This window comes from Brachyistius frenatus, unplaced genomic scaffold (assembly GCF_029030835.1).
Source record: "Brachyistius frenatus isolate BFR_SWC_R1_liver_20210118 unplaced genomic scaffold, ASM2903083v1 Contig_3, whole genome shotgun sequence".
NCBI lineage: Eukaryota > Metazoa > Chordata > Actinopteri > Embiotocidae > Brachyistius > Brachyistius frenatus.
In genome coordinates, this window is record NW_027210602.1 from 11,125,505 (window position 1) to 11,150,765 (window position 25,261).

General features: G+C 41.7%; 1 protein-coding gene across 3 annotated transcripts; it reads right to left on the reverse strand.

The window, feature by feature from the left end:
* Positions 1 to 468: 468 nt before the first annotated feature.
* prrc1 (proline-rich coiled-coil 1) lies at positions 469 to 21,317 on the reverse strand. 3 transcript variants are annotated; one of them, XM_069706466.1, is made up of 9 exons: positions 21,164 to 21,317; positions 19,444 to 19,594; positions 17,011 to 17,409; positions 10,089 to 10,234; positions 7,637 to 7,739; positions 6,518 to 6,681; positions 5,626 to 5,729; positions 4,250 to 4,352; positions 469 to 3,654 (listed from the first exon to the last, which is right to left on the reverse strand). In XM_069706466.1, the coding sequence occupies exons 2-9, from the start codon at positions 19,553 to 19,555 to the stop codon at positions 3,445 to 3,447; spliced, it is 1,341 nt and encodes a 446-aa protein (XP_069562567.1). In that variant the 5' UTR covers positions 19,556 to 19,594; positions 21,164 to 21,317; the 3' UTR covers positions 469 to 3,444. The 3 variants fall into 3 exon arrangements, with proteins under 3 accessions (XP_069562567.1, XP_069562576.1, XP_069562587.1); XM_069706475.1 differs by lacking the exon at positions 21,164 to 21,317 and adding an exon at positions 20,571 to 20,620; XM_069706486.1 differs by lacking the exon at positions 21,164 to 21,317 and adding an exon at positions 20,293 to 20,317.
* Between the last annotated feature and the right edge of the window lie 3,944 nt (positions 21,318 to 25,261).

Below are 25,261 nucleotides of genomic sequence, written 5' to 3' on the forward strand. Positions count from 1 at the left end.
TTGGGAAATATACATGGGAATTTGGTAGGACCCGATATTATGTACGAGTAAATAACTTAACAGTGCTTTTGTTTCACATTAAACTGTGCTACAAATAAATACAGAAAAAAAAACATTCAATAAAATTCTAAAAAAGAACTCGTTGAAACTTGTTTATGATGCTCCTCATTTCCTCACCAGAAAACATCCTCTGAGGACCATGAGAAGAAGTACATCTCTGGCCTGTAGAATTTGAGATAATCATGGTCTGGGAATAAAGAATTGCATGGTTGGGATGGCATCACTTTCCTTGTTACAGTAAATGCTTCATATCTGTAGGTATTTGTACGAGTGGTGAAAAATTCAGTAAGTAGGTGGAGGGTAGAATTTGTAGTAATCAGCATGAAAAAAAGATTTATTTCATTTTTGTAAAAAGGCATACTTAAAAGACAAAATACAGAGAAGAATGTTCTTACCACCCAAAAATCCCTTAAAACTATGGTGTTTAGTGTATTGTACAAGTAACATCTGTTCCTGACAGTGTCCCAGGTTACCTGCTGCAATTATCCATTGTTACACTGCATACATAAAGCATAACAGTTATGGTAGGCAAACAGTTAGCAAGAATCAGTTAACGTGACACTAATTTTTAAGGCCATACATTATATCTAAAACAAGATGACATCATTTGACTCACGACCATTCTTGCTTTGTCCCAGTTGCACTCTATATACGGATTCTTTTGTGGTTAAATCCATTCACACTGGAAAAAAATGAAAAGTGAAGTATCCATTGAAAGAGCTGCAGGCAGATTAAACTTGCTTGACTGCAGTGATGTATTGATGTCGAGGCCGGAAAAACTAGCGATATAGCCTTAATTCATTGCAGGAAAAAACAAATGCTGATCACAGCCTTTTAGAATAATAATAATAATAGATGTATAACACTGTGATCATCAATCTACCACAGCAAAGCAGAACTGTAGAAGCTCTTTACAGGTGTCCGTTTATTTTATTCATCCTCTTTTGAACAAAACCTTGATAATGAGATCAGTGAGGATGCTTTTTTTCTGACTGAGCCCATTGAATTAGCTCCACCTACCCGCTCTGGCAGAACAACCACAGCTAAGTGATGGACAGCACATCACTTAAAAGACATTCATACCAATGAACTACAATTCTAAAAACACCCATCTAATATTGTGTAGGTCCCCCTTGTGCCACCAAAATCGCTTTGACCCAGCGAGGCATGGACTCCAGTAGAGGTTTGCCCAATTGTTTACAATAACATATATGATTTTTAATATAATAAAACAGTTCTTTTTGTGGTAATGGCAATAATCTGACTTAATTATAATGTATTGCTGCGTAATGGTATAGTATCCGTTACTGATGCACAGTTCAAAGGGGCTGTTCAAAGGGGTTTCGTGGTGGAGGGGCCAGTTCCAAAAAGAGTAGCATGGAAGTGAAACCACAGTAATAGTTTCTGCTGACTATTTGAAGGCAAACTGTTATCTTATTTGGACATATAAATTGAAACACTGCCTACTGGCCTGAACTCTGGAATGTCATGCTTTAGGGTTTCTAATAAACTCAGCCATATTTCTAGATATGAGACTGCACCATCCAAAGTTGGATGAGTACTGTGTCTCCTAATCAGACCAGGTTTTCCCCAGAGAGTTTTCCAGTTGTCTATCTAGGACACCACCTCGACAGTCAGCTTTTGAATGACGACATGCTGCTAAACACATCTTCACTGGTTAAGAATGGGGAAAGGGAAAACTCAGACAACCTACAAACATTAATTTTAGTGACTTCCGATTGCTGTAATTGGGTATCATTACTGCTGATGATGTAAATAACAATCTTACTGTACTTACGTTAGGACTAGCGAGCAGTTGCAAATTTGATTTCATGTCGATCGCTCTGACCCAAGGTATATGGTCGCAGGGGTCATTCACATCAAGTTTCTCAAAATAACACCGCCAATTACCAGATTTTATATCTCAGCATGTGTGTCGCTGAGTGGGAAAAACTGATTTGAAACAGAACTGTTCGGTGGTGAATGCAAGATTTCTGTTTCGGGCTATGCTTCGCTCGTACTGCCACCTAGCCGTCTTGCTGTCCCCGCTGTTCGGGAGCTGCTGGGAACGGGCTGTGGGAGCCTGCAACCCCGGGCAGCTATGCACCGTCTTCCGAGGCCTAGATAGCTGCAGCAGTTAATGGATTGTTTTTCATGGTGTGGAGCTGCGATTGAAATTTATTAAGCTTCACCTCCAATGAATTGAAAAGACTGCAGTTATGAAAAGCATCATTATTACTAAAGGAGGTAGAGGAAAACCATCTGGCACACTGAGCAGAGGAGAGAAGAAGCCAACGGGGAGAGAGAATCCATTGTTAACTGAGCTGAGCTGACTGAGCTGAGCTGGAGGATTTTGCTCCACAGGTGCTTCAGTCGAACAACTGTTACAATTTCAAATTGACAAATGTACATAAGCATTGAGTGATAGTAAGTTAAGAAATATAAGGTAAAATAGCAGATATAAAGTGACTGCAGGAATCAAGTGTTGGCAACAGGAATTAACCCATTACAGCGAAAGTAATGAGCACAGGAACATTTTTCATGTATGGTGAGGGTACAAAGTAATGCATTATTAGGCCGAGCTGCTCATGTGACCAATTTACTTGTGCAGGGAGGGTCCCTGCACAAGTAAATTTGCACAGTAATACATTTTTAAATCAAGGAAAACATAGAATGAATTAATATCGACAAAAAAATGATGGAAATTGAACAGAAGATTGACAGCTGCAGCAACAGTTTATGAAATCCTTTGGAAAAAAATTGTACCTGCTGTTTAAGGTCTTCAAAATGTGAAACAGGCAGTGGTTCTTTCAAAATAGTGCACTACAAAAAAGAATCTACTGTGTTAAAGCAGAAGTCCACTCATTCCCTAGACTGTGGGCAAACCAAGGCCAGGTCCACATTACCAGGTCTAATTGCCACAAGTAGAGCCATGTTATTTTTCAACAGTCCTCAAGTTTCAGGTTTTCAAAAATTTGGGATCTGTTATAATGTTTAAAATATAGAGTCTCTACGATAAAATCTAGAAAGAGAACCCCCCCCCCCCCCAAAAAAAAAAAAAAAAAAAAATATTGCCACAATTCGTGTTATCAATATGCATTATATACAAGAAGAATGAAGAGATGATGGTTAAGTCTTCCTTAATGCCTGAGATGCCAACAGAGTATTGATTTTGATATCTGAAAACCCTTCAGTACTCCCCAGTACAACACATTTCAATGTCAATAAACATGTGTGGTCACAAACATAAATATCTGTAAAGAAATGTGCATTTGGCTTTTCCCTGCAAGGACAGATGGAGGGCGATGGGCATTACGTGGAGTTTATCCTTCAACATGCCACTACCCCCTAACAGTATGTGTGAACAACTGGAACCATTCAGCCTCACACAGTCCTGGGTGGCAGCTGCTGTTTGTAAATTCCAGCCAGAGCTTTGGCAGCACTCTGGATCATCTGGCGTTGGGTCATACCCGTCATGGCCTGATGCCAGTCTGTTCTGTTGATGTTGGGCAGGCTGCGTTCCAGGACCTCGCCCACTGTAACAATCAGCCCGGACCAGCGCAGGCTGTAGTCGGGTGGAGTCAGAGACTGAGCCTGCATAGGGTAAGGTTACAAAAAAGTTGAATGAGTTGGTAAAAGCTTTGTACACGAGAGCTTTTAAATAAAGTTGTCCTAAGACTGAAGCTGATATTGATCACCATTAATGACAATAAACCAAGTGGCAGTGGCGGAAAATTCAAGTTGTCAACAAACAGCAACAAGACAGATGCCAGTCTTCAGTCCCCAAGACTCTGAACATGATAGGAATGAATAGATAAGAGACAGATGAAGACCGAAAGAAAAGTCTGTTTCAGTGTATTTGTTTATTAGACAGAGTTTTTGTCAGTAATTGTGGACTTATTTGCCTTTGACCAAATTTGTTTATACATCCAAAGAGGTTTTTATAGTCAGTGATAAAATACAGATGTCAATGTGGACGTCACGATATCATTACCACTGATAAAATTACTTTTTATCTATGACATGGTCCAAGGATACAGCACACCTCTGTTGGTTGTGAAATATTCCGATTTTCTATTCTAAAATTACAACTTTCTTCTTGAACGCATATATTTCTTCCTCAAATTATAATAATTTGTAATGCAAGTGGTACAAGTGAATCGTGTGGTGGTCATTTGCTGATTTGTACCTGCTGAATGTGATCCAGAGCCAGAGGGGTTGCCTGTGTGAAGACCTCAATATGGATGCTGTGACCAGGGTCCTCCAGGATTAAACAGCCAATGTCAAACCACCTGCAGACAATAAAAGGATTCAGAAAATTCATGTCTTCTATTTGTTGATAACTCATTGTGATCAAAATCAAATGAGAAGGAAGGACATTAAATCCTTTTATGTTTTTAGATTTTGGTGTCGACAGAAATGCTGAAAAAGGCTAGTAATAGGATTCATTCTATTACACCAGTGGGTCGTGACTAAAAACTGGGATGCAAGTCCATTTTTGAGTGCGTTGCAGATCTGTGCGTTAAAAAAAAAAAAAAAAAAAAAGTTGAGGGAAAAACATGTATGTATATTTTGAAGCGGTGGCAGTGTTTCAATGATAGAGTAAGTTGTCCACCAATCACAAGGTTGGCAGTCTAATCACTGAACCTCCTGTCCACACACTGGTTTAGTTTAGCTTATTTGAGTTTAGTTAAATTTAATATTATTCTATTTTTATTTAAGTTGTATATAATGTGCATTTTAACATTTGTTCATACTTAATATTTTTAACTACCTTTATTTTATATTCTGTAATGTATTGCTTTGTCCTGTACATGCCGCTGCTGTAACGATAAGTCTGTCTGTCTACTGAAGTGGCCTTGGGCAAGACCTTGAACCCTAAGGTCTCCTGCCATTAGGCTTCCCAAATGTCCCGCTGTGTGCAGGACTGCACAGCCTTTTTGTTCTTTTTTTCCACATCCCACAAATTGACACGATGTCCCGCATTTTGATTGGCTTTTCTGAAATCTGTCTTTTATCCAATGGCTCTGAATAAAGCAGGGAGGGCTATCGTCATGGGGCTGTGGATTGATGTCAATCAAACTGAGCTCATGGGTGATGTTCTTTACAAAATATTTGCATATATCTGATGCACAACTAAAGCATCATCAATTCTGTGTAATCGAAATTGAATCGAATCCAGTGTGAAACTCTAGTTATCAGAAAAATGTCCTCATATTGGTAAAACAGGCTTCCTTAGGACAAAGGCTAAAAATCAGACTGAAACATTTCTGCACCAAAATTGGGCACAAAAACATTGCTAAGAGCCCAAAAAACAGATTGAGCCACACATACACATTTTCACTTTCCTCAACATGCTACAAATTGATATGTCCATAAAAATAAAACTTCATGTATTTTGTGCCACTGAATGTAAACTGGGGTTTCCCAAAACTATAAACAAATTTATTTTGTAGTTGACAGCTGTTTAGGGGAGCCTTAAATCCAGCTCATGTAGGTTTATTAAAGCTTAATCTTGCGCAAATAGCAAAAGGGAACAGCATTGGTACGAGTTTTTCTTCTTACTTGTCAGGAAAAAGTTCAGCAATAAAGTTTTCCAAAGAGACCACTGGCTGCTTCTCATGGATCACACCAGCTCGCCGCAGGCTGTCAATGCGCTCCTGAGCCCCCTGTAGACACACACACTCGGGTAGGTCATGACTGAAGTTGAAAATGTCTCGTCTTGTTAAGAGGTTCCAGCCTCTCAGATGTGAAGATTTGCTGTTGTAGGAAAGCTGTTCAGAATTCTCACCAACATTGACACAACTGCCTGACAGACACCTAGTCCTTTGGACTGTCGCTGGATGAGGCATGTTTTACTTAAGTGACTGTGGGCGGCTCTTTATGGAGGGTAGGAGAGCTTGACAAGATCTACATTTCAGCAGGGTATACAATCTTCTCCAAACTCGGATCAATTCGCTGAAGCTACCTTTGAGCTGGACATGGTCATCCATGCCTTTATATTCTCCAGCTTTGACATATGCTACAGCCTGCTGGCACAGAGCTGTGGAGATCGGTCTGGGTATGCGAGTCTGGTCCTCGAGTTACGCCTACAGAGGAGAGATTGACCATCTGATGTAATGTTGCAGCCAAAGCAACTTGGGGCTTAACGGCTTAACGGGGCTTTAAGACAGTGAATACTGTTGTGGACTTCAGAGAAAACAGAGCCCCCACCGCCCATCAGCCTGTGTGACTCCCAGTTGACACTGTTGAGTCCTACTGCTACCTGGGCACCATCATCAGCCAGGACCTTAAGTGGGAGCAATACATTTCCCTCACCAAGCAAGTTGGCACCCTTAACAGTTCACGGGAATTATGTTTTGATTTTCTGAAAAAAAAAGAAGCAATTTTCTAATGTATACCTGCATGCCTTTGGTAAAAAAGTTGAAAAAGCAGGTTGGAGCAGCAGTTAACTGACCTTAACACCAGCTGCGTAGCCAACGGGCTGTGGGGCGATGTTGGACTGACCAGCCTCTCCATTGACCATGGCCAACCCAAAAACCTCCTGAAAGGCATCTCTAACTGCCTCCACATTCATCTCTTTATCTGAAGTCACCACAATGTCAATGTCCCCACCAGACTCTGGAAAACAAGAGAAACATTTATTGAGTACACTTCTTAAACTTAAGGGGTGACTGTCCCTCAAATTGTAGAGTGGGTTTGTAACGGTTAACAAAATTAATGTTTCAGTTCGTATCACGGTTTTATGGTTACGGTTTTCAGTTGTTCTAAACATTTATGCTTTTCCTGCGCTTGGGAAACAAAATCTACAAGTATTTGCCCTAACCAAATTCTAGTTAAAAACACAAGACCAAGCTTTATTATTTTTTATAAAAAATGGCCCCATTAAAGACCAAATGATAGACATCAACAAAACAGCACACAAATGATCAATTAAGCGTCTTTCATTATATTAGAAGACAATAATTAGACAATTTCTTATTATGTGTGTTCATAAAGTTCAGCAATTACTGTTCTGCTGAAATGTTGGAAGGAGGAGATATTTTAGCATGGTTCTAGTTTAATCATGCTAAAATCCTGCACCCTCCGGGAAGGCTAAATATATTTTGCTACATACATTAATCGGCATGGAGATGCTGTTTCAATTCAATGGGTAGGAGTTCTCATTATTTTTTCCCGTCATCATTACAGGTAAGACTAAACGCCTAATTCTCCCAATGGTAGACCAAAACAATGCTGGCGGGTGTCTCTCTGGGTTACTGGTGCGAGGCTTTTTTCCCCCCTAATAAGTTAATGATTTTAATGATTTCTTTCTGCACAGGCCTCACAGCCTATTTTAAACAAACTGAACAATATAGACATGCCCTGAACTGTAACCAGCACTCAAACGGGTTGGACTTTTGTTTTTTACCTGAGCTGTTCCACCCTTATTGCATGGCAATCGTAAGATTAGTAAAATTGCTGACACTAAGGTAAAAAGGCACTATACATGTGCAGACCATTTATTTGAAAATGTATTAAAATGTTTCACTCAGTCAGTCAAGAAATGTGATCAGGAGAGGGCAGGTTAACTTACTAATGTATGGAGCCATGCCAGGATCCAGAGTAGTAATCATGGATTCCACGGAGTGTTTGGTTTTGTCCAGGACTGTCTTTACAACAGTGTTACCTGCTACTCCCTGAGGATACACACAGACAACACACAGGACCTGACTGTCTGAAAACTAAGCAGATCTGATTGCTGAAATACTGTATGTCGTAGTTAGCAGAGTGAGCAATTTTAAAAAAAAAATGATAAAGCTTTACGACAGATATACCACAATTTAACAGTGAATCCACAACATGTGACACCACATAAACCTTGAAATGACCAATATGATGTTAAATTCACACTTCAAATTAATTGTGTCATATTTTTCCCCTATTAGAAAAGCCTTATAAAACAGCCAGTGTCTTAGAGGGTAAGTGTGCTATAAATCTGCCAGGCCCATATATATTTACTGCATATATTTAGTATATCTGTAGTGGTATACACAGGAAAAGCAAAAGATTTGTTTGAAATTGTTTAGAATAGTATAAACAGTACATAGTTTGTCAACCAGAGAGCACGGCAACGTTAAATGTTTAGTTTCGAACCATCTTCAATGACAAGAAAAACAAGGAGTGCTGAAACAAATAGTGTGGGCCCCACAGAGCCGCGACTGTGAAATTCTGACAGTCAAATTAAATTCGGTTAATGTCTATGGGATAATATGATAATAATGAAAACCCTGACTTCTACAGACGCCTTTTCTTATCATTAGCTGCCCTGACTGGCCATCGTTGGGGGTGATTTCAATTGCGTACTCCAGGCAGAGCTGGACAGGTCCACGGGGATAAACACCTCATACCCTCAGACAAGAAAAGAGTTACTACAAGGCATAAAAGACTTTAACTTGGTCAATGTATGGCAAACGGAACACCCTAACCAATTAACATTTTCCTGATATTCAATACCTATCAGACTTTTTCCAGAAGTGACTATTATTTAGTCTCAGCTGACCAAGAATCTAAAATCCCAAACTGCTGATATGATAGCATTTTAATCTCAGATCATCCCTCTGTCTCACTTTTTGCTAAAATTTCCCAGCATTTTATATAATGCTCCCAGATGGCACTTTCAGACAACTTGGCTCAGGGATCCAGAATTTATTAGGTTTGTTGGAAACAAATAGATTTCTATTTTGAAAATAACAGCAATCAAACTTCCGCAGCTGTGAGGTGGCATTTTTAAGAGGTCAGATGATAAGTTTTACAAGTTTTAAACACAAATCTCACAGATTGGAAATGGAACAAATTGAAAAATCAATAAAAGAAATCAAAACTCAAATTTCCCAAAATAACTGCAACAACAGATCTTAATAAGCTGAGAGTGAGATACAATGTTTTGTTTACAGATAAGACAACAAAAAACCTGATGAGATGAAGGCAGTCTTATTATAAGCAAGTTGAAAAAGCTGGTAAGCTACTAGCCTGGCGTATCAAACAAATGCAAGGAGAGAGGGCAATCAACTCAATTGAAATAGATAAGGGGGAGATAACCTCTGACCCAAAAGAAATTGATCATTTTTTTCTGGGCTTTCACCATAGCTTGTACAGTTCAGAATACTGAGATGCCAATTTGTGCCGCCAAAAGGAATTCTTGGAAAATGTCCCCCCTTAGCTGGAGAATCACTAGATTCATTAGAACTTGACCTCGGACCACAGGAACTGTCTTGATGCTATAACCACCCTTAAGAGAGGAAAAACCCGTGGATCCGACGGAATTCCAATACACAACATTTTTAGGACCAAACTAATACCGCCTCTGCTCGACACGTATCAATAATCAGAATCAGAATTCACACACCCAAGCAGCACTCCACACGGACAGTTTTTTGACAATGTATCAAGAATCGTTTGATAGAGGATCCCTTCCTCCCTCGCTGAAACACTGCAATAATTACACTATTATTAAAACCCAGAAAAAACATCAACACAATGTGGATCCTATAGACCGATCTCTCTTCTCAATAATGATCTTAAAATTCGATGTAAACAAGCTGACATTTTGATGAATGGACTTACATCGACTCCCTTTAAACTTAAAAAAGACAGGGCTGCCCCTTATCACCTCTGCTGTTTACACTGGCTATCGAGCCACTAACCATGACAATCTGTAATCACCTCAGCATAACAGGAATACAAATAAGAGATAAAGAACATCATTACAGCCCTGTATGCAGATGATGTAATTCCCTTCCTACGGTGGTAACTCAATGCTTACTTCTATCACTTTAATTTAATAGTCCACAAGAATATTTTGTTATTTTCAACGGTTGTTGTTGATTACTCATCTCAAGTGTGTGTGTGTCTCTCTCTCTCTCTGATGTTAAATGCCATGTAACATCAGGAAAAAGCAACATAACATAAAAGTCTGTTGTCTTCCATGTTTGAAAGGGGCTTTGAAGTGACAGTACTCATGTCACATTTGATTGAAGTGGTGTTACCTTGAAAAAGCCCCAGATGCCTCCACCAGTGTTGGTGTCTCCAGAAACTCTGGGATCCTCCTGCTCCTCTGGGAAAGTGATTGGAGATCCAGCATCAAATCCTCCTGTCATGGCTGGCTGCTGAACCATGGGGTTGGGAACTACACCTGGAAGGATAAAGCATATTTGAAATAATTCTAAAGAAAAACTCGTATGACAATTTTAAATGTATCAACTTCAACTTGGGGCATTAGAGGAGGTGCATTCAGACTGAAATAAGCATGGTCTAACAAAAAATGCAATTGGTTGCATTATTAGAAGTGCAGAATACATAGTTTATGGACTATGACCCATAAAGTCCAACAGCTGTAATACAATGGACGTGTATAGCATGCATTTGTATTGCAGAGTTCCGCAACAGCTGCAGCTTCCTCAGCCACCACTGTTTGAAAATACGGTGGTTCCTCTCTGGCTGCTACATAGCCACCGTTTGGTGCGAAAAGTATCCAGCATTGAATACTCAATTTGTGGACTGATTGGAGTTCCCCATACACATAACTATAGTGTATGTGTTTCCATATTTGACAGTGTTAATGCCCATATGCACTCAAAATAGTGTTAGTACTTAAAGTATGCGATGTAAGCAAACAGTAAGTTTCTCTAATTAATAACATGCTAAAAGTTGACTTGACTAATCAGTGCAATAAATTGGTACATTAGCATGAAAAGCGGCATCAAGCCACAAGGATGGGCTGAAGAGGTTTCGATGGTCAAAGGACAAGGTCACTGAGTTCACATCCGTTTCCCACTGTGAACGCAATTCACACTTTTTTCCCATTTGGCAGAAACATTCACTTGGACTAAAAGATGAAGTGAGTCGATTTTGCCGATCAAAGATCAGATGTCAAATTCAAAAAATGTTCCTGTCAGCAACTGCAACTCCTTTGATCTCTCATCTTAACTGGCAGCCCAACGACAGTGACACGCAGCACCATGAGCATTAGCTAAAAAGGATGAGAATACCATAAGTGTTCGTAGATAAGATGTAGGCAATGTAATTTAATAGGAAAGCTTAACAGCCCTCTGCTATACATTGCCGCTAAATTTATATTGTATGCTTTTTAGCGGCACATAATTTACAGCTCGTAGTCTTTACAGTTAGGATTTTACAGCACTTAAGAAGGGGAAAGAATAAGCACAGGCTTTTCAAATGCCGTGGTGGGCCAAAACAAAGGAGGTGTGGGCCAAACTTGACCAGCGGGGCCGAAATTGGGCTGCTTTGGACTAAAGAAAGAGAGAAAATCGCAAGATGTGTCAGCAGGTAATTTCCTACTGTCATGTCCTATTGCTGATTTAGATAAAGGTCATTTATTTCAGCCAAGGCCATTCCCATAGATGTTGCTCTTGTGGCCCAAAGGCAGGCCTTTAATAAACGTGGCCTACAACCCTGCTACATCCCATTAGAAATGTTCTAATGCTTACAAGAAGATGCCTGACATGTAAGTGATAAGATAAATAAAACTAAGGTATACATCTCTTAAGTACTTTAAAGAAATCTGGACCATAGATGAGGATGGAAGCAAGTAGGAGTGTGGCATCTTGACTCATAGACTACCTTTGTGTGTAGCCATGGCGACATTGGGACCGGGTAGGTAGGAATGGCCCTATGTGGCCAAACCCATATAATCACCCATTGAAATTGGGTCGGGTTCGCACCATGTTAATAGTGTATTACTATGTTCATTTTACATTTTGTTGTCTGAAGTTGATACAATTAAGATGAAAGAAAAGGGATGTGGGTGATTAGTTAATTCGATCAATCAATACATCTAATAACATTATATTGTAAGGGTAAGAGTGTTTTGTAACCATTAAATGACAAAATAGGTGGCCCCAGTGACCCCAGCAGTTTTCTATCTTGCCCTCTTGCTGTTAACACTGAATGGCCTTGCTCTTCAGGATTTAGAGAACTGAGGAAAAGAGAATTTGTGTAAAATTAAGTTAATTAACTGAGTTAAGAGAGCAGCAAGACTATTACACAGACATGCCAGAAACCAGAAATGACACAATTTTATTAAAAAAAATGCTTGTGCTCCCTGTAATTTTAGTTTTAAGATAATTTTGAAAGGTTGTTTTTTTCATGAAATACACTGCTCAAAAAAATAAAGGGAACACTTAAACAACACATCCTAGATCTCAATGAATGAAATATTCCAGTTGAAAATCTTTATTCATTACATAGTGGAATGTGTTGAGAACAAAATAACATAAGAATGATCAATGAAAATAAAAACCATTATCCCATGGAGGTCTGGATTCAGAATCATATTCAAAATAAAAGTGGAAAAATCAGATCACAGGCTGATCCAACTTCTGTGGAAATTCCTCAAGACAAGTCAAAATGTAACTGTGACTCCACTTCACGTCTCTGACCACTTCTTTATCTCTTACTCTCTCCCACTCTCTCAAACCGACAACCCTCCCACATTAACAGACTCTGTACCTGTCTGTCACAACATTCGCTCCCTCTTTCCCTCCTCTCTGGCCTCCTCTGTTTTATCTGCCCTCCCTTCAACTGACTCTTACTCACTCATGCATCCTAACTCTGCCACAGACACTCTCCTTTCCACTCTGTCTTCCTCTCTTGATTCTCTCTGTCCTCTTACATTACGACAGGCCTGCAAGTCCTCCCCAGCCCCGTGGTTGTCTGACTCGGTGCTCCCAGAGAGCCACTATGAGAGCAGCAGAAAAGAAATGGAGAAAATCTAACCACCCTGACGACCTGCTCACCTATCAATCTCTCCTCTCCTCTTTCTCTGCCTCTATCTCTGCAGCCAAAAGCTCCTTCTACCTAACCAGAATCCTCATCTTCCAACCCCAAAAAGCTCTTCTCCATCTTCTCCAACCTCCTTGACTCCCCCTCCCCCCTCCACCCTTTTACCAAGCTACTTTGTCAACTACTTTACTAAAAAGGTAGATGACATACGCTCCTCATTTTCAAACCCAGCTTCTGTAACTACATGTTCATCTTCATCCCCTTTGCTTTCCTCTTTCACCCCCGTCTCCCAATCAAGTTCTCACCTTGGTAACCTCTGCCCGCCCAACCACCTGCTCCCTTGACCCCATCCCATCTCACATTCTCCAGTCTATTGCTCCTGACCTTCTTCCTTTTCTCACCCATCTCATCAACACTTCTCTGTCAACTGGCTGCTTTCCGAATTCTCTAAAGGAGGCAAGAGTGAACCCTCTCCTGAAGAAACCCACCCTCAACCCGGCCGATGTAAACAACTACAGACCCGTCTCTCTTCTTCCCTTTCTTTCCAAAACTCTCGAACGAGCTATCCTTAACCAACTCTCCTCCGATCTCCACCATAATAACCTTCTTGACCACCAGTCTGGTTTCAACAGACCACTCAACAGAGACGGCCCTCCTTCCTGTCTCTGAGCGGCTTCACACTGCTGGAGCAGCCTGTCTCTCCTCTGTCTTGATCCTTCTTGACCTTTCTGCTGCATTTGACACAGTGAACCACCAGATCCTTATTTCCTCCCTTCAGGACCTCTGTGTCTCAGGCTTTGCTCTCTCCCTGTTCTCATCCTACCTCAACGACCGCACCTACCGGGTAACTTGGAGAGGATCCGTGTCTGAACATTGTCCTCTCACTACTGGTGTCCCTCAAGGCTCCGTCCCGGGTCCCCTCCTCTTCTCTCTGTACAACAACTCTCTCGGCTCTGTCGTTCGCTCGCATGGCTTTTCCTACCACAGCTATGCTGATGACACCCAATTGATCCTCTCTTTTCCCCGATCTGAAACGCAGGTAGCAGCATGAATCTCTGCCTGTCTGACTGACATCTCTCAGTGGATGTCCTCACACCACCTGAAAATCAACCTCGACAAGACCGAACTGCCCTTCCTTCCGGGGAAAGACTCTCTCACCCTCGACCTGACTACTACCTTGGACAACTCTGTGTTATCCCGACCCTGACTGCTAGGAACCTCGGCGTGACACTCGACAGTCAACTCTCTCTTTCTGCCAACATCGCTGCAACGACGCATTCCTGTAGATACATGCTGCACAACATCAGGAGAATACGTCCTCTTCTCACTCAGAAGGCGGTGCAGGGTCTGGTCCAGGGTCTGGTCCAGGTTCTGGTCCAGGCTCTGGTCATCTCACGTCTGGACTACTGTAACTCCCTCCTGGCAGGTCTACCTGTTAGTGCCATCCGACCTCTGCAGCTCATCCAGAATGCCGCAGCTCGACTGGTCTTTAACCTCCCGAAATTCACTCCCACTACTCCTCCGCTCCTCCGCTCCCTTCACTGGTTACCAGTAGCCGCCCGCATCCGTTTCAAAACATTGGTACTTGCGTACCGCGCTGCGAACAGATCGGGTCCAGTCTACATCCAGGACATGGTCAAACCTTACATCCCAGCCCGCTCCCTCCACTCTGCTTCGACCAATCGGCTTGTTGCTCCCTCTCTGCGAGCTAAACACTCTACAAAATCACGACTGTTTGCTGTCCTGGCTCCTAAATGGTGGAATGAGCTCCCCCACCGACACCACTGTGGTGCGACGTGGCATTGGTGGATGGAACGAGACATGATGTCCCAGATGTCCCAGATGTGCTGGATTGGATTCAGGTCTGGGGAACAGGCAGGCCAGTCCATAGCATCAATGCCTTCATCATGCAGGAACTGCTGACACACTCCAGCCACATGAGGCCTAGCATTGTCATGCATCAGAAGGAACCCAGGGCCCACTGCACCAGCATATGGTCTTACAATGGGTCTGAGGATCTCATCCCGGTACCTAATGGCAGTCAGGGTACCTCTGGCTAGCACATGGAGGGCTGTGCGGCCCTCCAAAGAAATGCCTCCCCAGACCATTGCTGACCCACCGCCAAACCGGTCATGCTGGAGGATGTTGCAGGCAGCAGAACGTTCTCCACGGCATCTCCAGACTCTGTCACGTCTGTCACGTGCTCAGTGTGAACCTGCTCTCATCCGTGAAGAGCACAGGGCGCCAATGGCGAAGCTGCCAATCTTGGTGTTCTCTGGCAAATGCCAATCGCCCTGCACGGTGTTGGGCTGTAAGCACAGGCCCCACTTGTGGATGTCGGGCCCTCGTACCACCCTCATGGAGTCTGTTTCTGACAGTTTGAGCAGAAACATGCACATTAGTGGCCTGCTGGAGGTCATTTTGTAGGGCTCTGGCAGTGCTCCTCCTGTTCCTCCTTGCACAAAGGAGCAGATAGCGGTCCTGCTGCTGGGTTGTTGTCCTCCTATGGCCCCCTCCACGTCTCCTGGTGTACTGGCCTGTCTCCTGGTATCTCCTCCATGCTCTTGACACTGTGCTGACAGACACAGCAAACCTTCTTGCCACAGCATGCATTGACGTGCATTGTGAGCTGCACTACCTGAGCAACTTCTGTGGGTTGGAGACACCTCATGCTCCCTCTAGTGGTGAGGACACTGGCAAAATGCAAAAGTGACCAAAAATCAGCCAGAAAGGATGAGGACAGAGAAATGGTCTGTGGTCACCACCTGTAGTCACCATTCCTTTATAGGGGTTGTCTTGCTAATTGCCTCTCATTTCCACCTGTTGTCTGTTCCATTTGCACAACAGCCAGTGTTGCTTCCTAACTGGACAGGTTGATTCCCAGAAGTGTGATTGACTTGGAGTTACACTGTGTTGTTTAAGTGTTCCCTTTTTTTTTTTTGAGCAGTGTATATTCTTAAAGGCATTTGAATTAACTTTTGTGTTAGGATTTGTTATTGGAAATTTTTGACACAAAGATTTTCATTGTTACTGCAAATGCATATCGGTTCCAAATATCGGTTTATCAGTCTCTTTGTTTACCAATAATCGATATCGGCCCTGAAAAGATAAAGAAGACTGATGACCGAGGCTATGCGCTTCAGGCTTTAAAGCGCAATAGTCTACTGTGACACACACACACACACACACACACACACACACACACACACACACACACACACACACACACACACACACACACACACACCCCTTCAAACCTCAATAGCCGACTCATATAGTCACAGAAATACAGCACTGAAATATACTGCACCTATCAGGTGTAATATATTGCATTCTATTGAGTTTGAAGACTTGTGCATGTGTAGGTGAGTGGGTGGGTGAAAATGTGGGTATAAATGTGTGAGCGAAATAGAGAGAGGTAAAGAGAAAGTAAATTTCCATTTCTCTAACTGTACAAATGTCAACATACACACGCGCTGACATATATATATATATATATAAACCCCACTCTGGCATCCATATCAACACACCCATACCAGTTAGTTTTTTTGGACTTACTGAAATGAATGAACATGAGTTATAAGTTGCAAAGTGACAAACAACTTTGAAGTAACAAATAGGACCCGAGCTAGAGAACTATTCTTTAAACTTAAACTAACCTCAAGGTCCATTTAGCATCCTTTCTAAAACTTTCAATCATATCATGACAGAGCTGTGGCTCAGATGGTAATAGTAAAGTTGGTGGCTCAATCCCTGGTTCTTGAACTGAAAAGAATGAACTTTAAAAAAAAATAATAATAATTTTAAACTGAACAAGCTCCATTTTCTGATGAAAATCAAGCCATATGATCAAATGCCCCAGACCAGTTAAATTGTTATTTCATGAAAGTGTTCATCTTCCCGGAACAACAGTTCAATTGTATTTTCCTACTTAATTTGTACAAGTGACACAACAGATTCCACATATTGGAATTAATACCGTATATAAGAAGTACATTTAGATTGCATTTTGGAGCTCATATGCAAGTTAAATATGTGACGTGCTGTCACTTGACCTTGATATCTGTTCACAGTGCTGCTTTATGAAACACTCCTGTAACAACAGGAACCACAGTTTACATTTTTTGCCATGTTACTATGTTAAAGATGAAGAAATGCGGTTCTGACCTGTTGTGGCAGCAGGACTGGAGAATGTTGGCATCAGTGGTGTCTGTGGTGTTCGGCCAGCGTGCCCCCGTGTGATGTCATATCCTGCACTCACAGAGAAGGTGGATATGGGCGGGCCTACAGGAGGGGCCGACATGCCAGGAGCAAGAGGAGGAGGTGGTCTGAAAGAAGAGGCCAAAGGGGGCAAAGAGGGGGACACAGAAGGAGGGAAGGGAGAGCTGCTGGTGAAAGGAGAAGCTTGTGTGGAGGGAATGGGAAATTGGGAGGAGAGGGAAGGGGGTGATAAGAGAGGGCCGCTGAAGGCAGATAGGGAGGGAACAGGCGTCAGAGAGGTGGAGACTGCAGGCGGCTCCATGAAGTTGGAGCTGGTGCCTGGAGGTGGCAGAATGCTGGTCAGACCTAAAACAAAAAGAACTTGGGTCACATCAGAGAAATACCTCATACTGTGCATTTTATTAAGTGCACTGTGTAGCTATCCATGTTTACTCTCAATCAGTGCATAAGATGTCATACTATTTTTCAATGACTCAGTTTGGGTTTTTTTCTCTGACCACATTGCGGTTCACTTAGCATTGTGAACAGAAAGCGCTTCAAATTCTGTTCACTTTTTGTCATTGAATTTAAGTCCTCTAGGCTAGCCGTAGCCAATTCACATTGCATTGCACTGTGACGCTCAAAACAAACCACAGGCGTAACCATGGCAACAAAAGCAAGACTGGCAAACAAGGAATTGTTAGGATTAAGGGAGCTACGCTGATCACACAACATTAAAATCACTAACAGGTGTAAGTAGTAAGTAAGTATAACACAAAGCCCTGTAATACTCTAGCCCTACATAAGGATTATTATTAAAATGTTATTTAATGAGACAGGTATTGATTTATGCATTTGCTCATTTTTTAGACTGTAATTTGTGGGTTAAGATGAGTGTTTTCCTATTATTATTAGAAATACTCAGTTTACAAGGATTATAGAATTCTATAATCCTTGTAAACTGAGTATTTCTTGTTGGGGTGTGGTATAACACTTAATGCTTCACCTGCTGGTGGTTTTGTTTTTTTGACATTTTACAAAGCGTCCCAACTTTTTGGGGAACACAGTTGTGTAATAAATTGCATTTTAACATAACTTGTTTGTCTACTGCTGTATAACACAGTGAGGGTTAACAGTTATGGCTCTGTATGGTAACAAAGTCAACTGAAGACATTGTAAGGCAGCTGAGATAAGAACTTAGACAAAGCGTACCACAGTTGTTACTGTGCATAAATGTGCATGAACATCCTCACTGAATATGTAAAGTTGCTCTCACTTGTGAAGACCTCTGGTCTCTGTATGGTATTGAGCCCATTAAAAAATGTTCATGTGATTGTCACAACTCACAAAAACACATCTTGGTTGTGACTGCAACGTTTTGTACCAAAACTCCACCACCCTACTTAAAAAAGTGGACCTTGCCAAACCTGAGGGGTGTGCTACGAAGCAAGTTCAACATACTGTTTGTTTTTTCGTCGGAGCTGGCTCAACAAACTGGATACTTGCAAAATGAGATAATCGGTGCTACAACAGTTGTTATCAACTTTCAACCCAGGCTTTCTGCTTTAGTTTTGAATGCTTTCACAAAAAAGAGGAGTTGTTTGCAGCCTCTTGCAGACTGTAAGCATCAAAGCGGCAGCTACTGAATGATGTAAGGCTGTGCTGACAACAACAAAAAAATTGTAGACCATGTGAATGGTCCATATGTCATGTGTAGACATGCAATATCACCTTAAGTGCACATGAAGATCATATTATAATTACATGTGGGTATTTCATGACAATAATGTCTAGATGTATCCTCATGAACTGTATGAACATTTTACTCTTATCCTTTCACATGCAGCACTGGCAGTGTCAAACAGACTGGGAAGCAAATGAGAAAGACATATTTTACTATGTCAAATAATTCAAAGCAGTAGGTATGTTTACTGTCATATCTTTTGAGTAGAACAAGTACAGTGCTTTTGCGCTTCAATCTGTCTCTGTTATAGGATGATATCAGTATAAAAAACAATTAAATAGAATCTATGTCTCATGTAAAAATCTCTGGGGGAACCTGAGGTTTTTCGGTCTCTGAACACTCTGCTCCGTCTCACTTTGCGCACTGGGCTCCACGGGATCTTTTCCAATTGGTGATGACATTTTTCAGAGAGAATTGACTGGTCAGTAAGCAGTGCTTTGGTACGTTGTGAGATGTCAAACATAACCTGCTCCTGACCAGGTTAAGTTTGCAGCATAAATTACCATGGTGATCTACCCAGGTTAAAAGAGTGACACCTTTGTGACACTGACAACCGTGGCTTTAGTCTCAATGTACCTCACTAACCCACTAATTTCACTTCTTGGTACACCCCTCTGTACTGCTCACACAACAACACTTCATAGGTCATTTCTTACCGACGGTGACTGGAGGGCTGCTGACTGTGGTAGTTGCAACCGGAGGTGTAGGGCTCAGAGGAGTTGTAGGGCTCGCAGGAGGTGTAGTCTCAATCACACTTTCTTCCATCATCTTCGCAGCTATATACCTGAACTTTGGCCAATAATGAAGCTGCAACAAGATATTATGATGAATGAGGAGGAGTTCAATTTGTTCTTTAACTAATCAGTTGCACGTACACACTGAGAATGCAGCGATGCAATTGAGCTCGTAAAGGACATGAGGTGCTGGACTATAGACTGCATCTTAAGACTGACCGACATTAAATGCAACACTGTTTCCAGCTGCTCAACAGTTTAGGGTCCTTTGTCTTATTTTTTAATTTTATGGCGCACCACATTTTTTCTATGGGAGACAGGTAGGGACTGCAGGCCGCCCAGTTTAGCACTCAGACTCTTCTACTACGGAGCCTGCTTTGTAATACGTCTAGAATGCAGTTTGGCATTGTTTTGCTGAAATAAGAAGCCCTTCCCTGAAAAAGATGTCTCCGTTTTAACATTTGATATGTTGTCTTTGGTCCATTTTAAATTAAAACTGGGTTTACATGATTTGCAAATCATGTCATTCTGTTTTTATTTACACTTTACACAGCATCCCAACATTATTGGAGACAAAAACAACAAAACCTTTCCCACTGAAAACCTTAGCAGAACATTGCATCTTTTATTGCTGGGGGGTAACATTGCTGCTGGCACTGCTGGCAGGTAATGCCACACCCCAACAATAAATACTCTGTTTACAAGGATTGTCCCTATAATATATACGTAATATAATGTCTTTTTTGTCAATGTTTTTCTACTATCACTTACATGAATTCAGCTGAGTTAAAGTACAACTTTGAGAAAAAACATCAGAGCAGTGCATCCGTGACACACATTGATAGTGCTTACTTCCTTTGCCTAAAAATGCTGTGTAGGATATCCAAGGTTGAATTAGCAACATGGAGGTAAAGCAGAAAGTGGCCCCAATAATGTAGTTTGTGATGATTTCATCAACTCCAGCTGAATCAGCTGTTTTTTTAAATATGGGGTCCACGATTGCACATCATGAAATAAAAAAGGAGGCCCTCCGAGTTCCTATATTTTACCTAATTTGGAGCCGTTGTTAAACTGTGGGGCGTTAGGAGGTGGCAGTGGCCCATTCTTGTTCCAGCGAGACATCCCAGTACTTCAGCCCTGAGAATATGCACCAGCATCCCAGTGTGGAGGAACTATTGTGTTGAGTACCATGAGGAATAGAACACAACATAACAGACATGTGCCATGTCAGTTATTGCTCCCTGGTTAAAATGCAATTAGCTTTTTCAATCGTTGCAGTAGACTCACTGATTTAAGCACGGCTTGTTCAGTCTCATTAAGAACAAAACATCACAGCAGTGTTTCAAGACGCATCCGTTTAAACCCGACGTACAGCTGTCTCATGCTGGGATATTATAACGCTGCTATGTGTACGACGTTTATTTGCGACCCTTCAAAAAAAAAAATGTTTGTGAGTTCAGTGTTTCAAGCTCATCGTTAACACCAAACCTTGTGTGTTACGGTTGAGCAGTAGCGTAAATGTGTGACTTACAAACCAATTTCGGCAAAGCTAAAGAAAAAGTATAATATTGAAGATATGATATTTATCTATAAAGGGTATATGTCCCTCTTTTAATACCTAACAAGTAGCTTGACTACTCACCCGTTAGCTAGACAAGCTCAGTACACATGAATAATGAGCCACCGACCCACTGTGATGACGTTGTGTTTTGCCACGTCTGCTCGAGCGTGACTCCTCCCATTACCGGTAGCACCCGGACACACTAGGGGCGTGGTCAAATAGTGAAGAAAAACAACAACAACAACAACAACAACAAACACTTATAAATCCTTTAATAAGCGCTATTCCTTGACATGTGTGAAAAACGCCATTAAGGTCAAGGAAAGATGAGGAGGAGAATCCGAAAGGACTGCGGTGAATGCGACCCGATACACTAGGCTACGTAATCATGCGACGGCGGGTGTTAATGACGTAGATCTGTCTGAAAAAACTACAACGTCTGAGGATGAACTACAAAAACCGCATGTTAAAATACTTTGTTCCGCGCGCTTTCATTGTCTTGTACGCTGTATGACTGAGGACGTCTTCAGCCATACAAATAAAGCTGTAACGTCAAACAGTTTATATTTGCTGAGTGTGTGTAGTTGATAACGTTTGTTTATTTATGATTTCCTGAACAATGACAATTCTAGTACGTCAACGTTATTTATAGAGAGGTCACGTTAGTTATGGGAACACATCTATGCACAGTAATATAGGCTACTTATCCTGCTGTGAGACTGAAACAGAAAGCTCTCCTTAATGAAAGACTAGACAGGAAAGGAGGCCTAAACAGATCAGGCTTTTACTCAAATTAGCCTAAAACAAAAGCATAGGTGGAATCAATACTGAGCCTCAACCGAATCACTAATTAAACTGGAGCGAATAAACTTTGACTGGTGTGCGATTCTGTGCCAGGTTATGTTTACAATAATACAACATATATGTATGCCATATCATATTAATTATATATAGGTCGTATTATCAACTATTAATCCTAAGGGGTAGACGAAAGGCTGTGTTTGTGAATGAAGGTGCAGACAAAAGGGTGTGGTTGTGAATGAAGGTGTAGACGAAAGGGTGTGGTTGTGAATGAAGGTGCAGACAACAGGGTGTGGTTGTGAATGAAGGTGCAGACGAAAGGCTGTGTTTGTGAATGAAGGTGTAGACGAAAGGCTGTGTTTGTGAATGAAGGTGTAGACGAAAGGGTGTGGTTGTGAATGAAGGTGCAGACAACAGGGTGTGGTTGTGAATGAAGGTGCAGACAACAGGGTGTGGTTGTGAATGAAGGTGCAGACAACAGGGTGTGGTTGTGAATGAAGGTGCAGACAAAAGGGTGTGGTTGTGAATGAAGGTGCAGACAACAGGGTGTGTTTGTGAATGAAGGTGTAGATGAAAGGGTGTGGTTGTGAATGAAGGTGTAGACAACAGGGTGTGGTTGTGAATGAAGGTGTAGACAAAAGGGTGTGGTTGTGAATGAAGGTGCAGACAACAGGGTGTGTTTGTGAATGAAGGTGTAGACGAAAGGGTGTGGTTGTGAATGAAGGTGTAGACAACAGGGTGTGGTTGTGAATGAAGGTGTAGACAACAGGGTGTGTTTGTGAATGAAGGTGTAGACAACAGGGTGTGGTTGTGAATGAAGGTGCAGACAAAAGGGTGTGGTTGTAAATGAGAGTGAAAGTACTGTGCCAAACCAAAAGGTCACAGGAGGGGGTCGGCAACCTGTGGGGTCACATACTGTTGTTCTTTGAGTCATAAACAGGAACAGACAGCTGTTGCGAGGACTTCAGGGTGTGAAGGAAGACAACCACCACCTCCACCAATCAACAACAGATACATCAACACACGTGATTTTTTGGTTTTCTGTACTATAAGAAGACTGGGTCAGGGAGAGTCAAGAGCTCAGACTTCGTGAACTGACACATACTCTGTTGCGGTCAGGGAAACATAGTCTGGACCCAGAGCTCTGTAAACTGATTATTCTGTTGCTGTTAAATAAATATCTTGAAGCCTGACATCTTCTCCTATTGCCTCATACGCAGGACTGGAGGCTGACACATATTGGCTTTATACTAGCAGGAGCCCAAGTCCAACACTGTAAGACAAAGGGGAAAGAGTAAGCCACACATTGTCATTTAGCCTACTGTTACTTTCCTGATAGATCCGCTTTCCATGGCCGACATAATGAAGTTACCGCTGTTGAATCTTGTGCGTAAATGTGCACAACACTACGGAGACGCTCATATAGAACCTGCTGCTGTATGAAGCGGCAGATATTTAACCAACTCAGTGAAAGATTCACCAACAGCTACATTCAACAAACTAATCTCAGCTGCTGGGAATGTTTTGTAAAAACTCAGATCATTGGTGAGTCTCATGAACCAAACCTGTTACAGACTCTTCATCACAGTAAAGTTGTGTTTTCAAGGGCATTTCTGTTTTAAAAAGAGTCAGCATCGGTTCCAGTGTTTTTAATCTAGTAGAGCAAAGTCCATTCCAGATGGGTCCACCATGTCTAAGACCGGTTTCCATATCTTCAGAAATCCCTTGACATTGGATGTAAGTCAACTTTTCCAGAGGAAGGATTTCCAGAATCCCCTTTATCAGTCATCCAGAGAAGGGGTATCTTTGGAAATCAAGAATTTAAGAATTGTCTTTTGTACTTTGTAAATTAGTATTCTAATCAGTTTAGCATTGTGGCTGCTCCTTGCGCTGCTCACTTTAGCTGCCAAGATACAGTGCATCCGGAAAGTATTCACAGCGGTCCACTTTTTCCACATTTTGTTATGTTCTGGTCTTATTCCAAAATGGATTAACTTCATTTTTTTCATCAAAATTCTGCACACAATACCACATAGTGACTAAGTGAAAACAAATTGTTTAACATTTTTGCGAATCTCTTAAAAAGAAAGAAACAAAATATAACACGTACCTAGGTATTCACAGCCATTGCTCAATATTTTGTTGAAGCACCTTTGGCAAGTCGTGGAACTGTAATGCAGTTTTATGCTGTATTTGAGCTTCTCTCGCTGAGATAAACCTGTTTTTGAAACATTGTGTTTCCTGTGAAATTGTCCACACAAAGTGACTTGAAACCACTTTGTTCATGTATTCTATCCCATTTCCCAAAGTTCTGAGTATGAAACTTGTTTGTAAACACTTAGTTTAAGCCGTGGCGCTGTGATGCAGTTTTACATGAGGCTGAGAAAGTGAGACTTGAAATGCTGTTTTCTGTGTAATTGCAGACACAAAGTGACTGTATCCCATTTGCTGATGAAGAAATTTGTTCGTAAACACTTAGTTTAAGCCGTGGCACTGTAATGCAGTTTTATGCTGTTTTTGAGCTTCTCTCGCTGAGATAAGGCTGTTTTTGAAACATTGTGTTTCCTGTAAAATTGTCCACACAAAGTGACTTGAAACCACTTTGCCCATGTAGTGTATCCCATTTCCCATAGTTCTGAGTATGAAACTTGTTTTTAAACACTTAGTTTAAGCCGTGGCACTGTAATGCAGTTTTATGCTGTATTTGAGCTTCTCTCGCCTGAGATAAACCTGTTTTTGAAACATTGTGTTTCCTGTGAAATTGTCCACACAAAGTGACTTGAAACCACTTTGTCCATGTATTCTATCCCATTTCCCATAGTTCTGAGTATGAAACTTGCTTGTAAACACTTAGTTTAAGCCGTGGAGCTGTGATGCAGTTTTACATGAGGCTGAGAAAGTGAGACTTGAAATGTTGTTTTCTGTGTAATTGCAGACACAAAGTGACTTGAAGCCACTTTAGCCACGTACTGTATCCCATTTGCTGATGAAGAAATTTGTTCGTAAACACTTAGTTTAAGCCGTGGCACTGTAATGCAGTTTTAATGAAGTTCTCTGATGACTCTGCAGTGGTAGGATGTATAAGGGATGGACGGGAGGAGGAGTACAGGGCAGTAGTGGAGGACTTTGTGGAGTGGGTGGGAAGGAATCACCTGCTCCTGAACGTGGCCAAGACCAGAGAGATGGTGGTCGACTTCAGGAGGAAGACGACGGCTCCACAACCGCTGAGAGTTCTGGGAGAGGAGGTGGACATGGTTGAGGAGTACAAGTACCTGGTGTCTCCATGACAACAGACTGAACTGGAAGACCAACATCAATGCTGTCTACAAGAAGGGGATGAGTCGACTCTTTTTCTTGAGGAAACTTCGATCCTTCAAT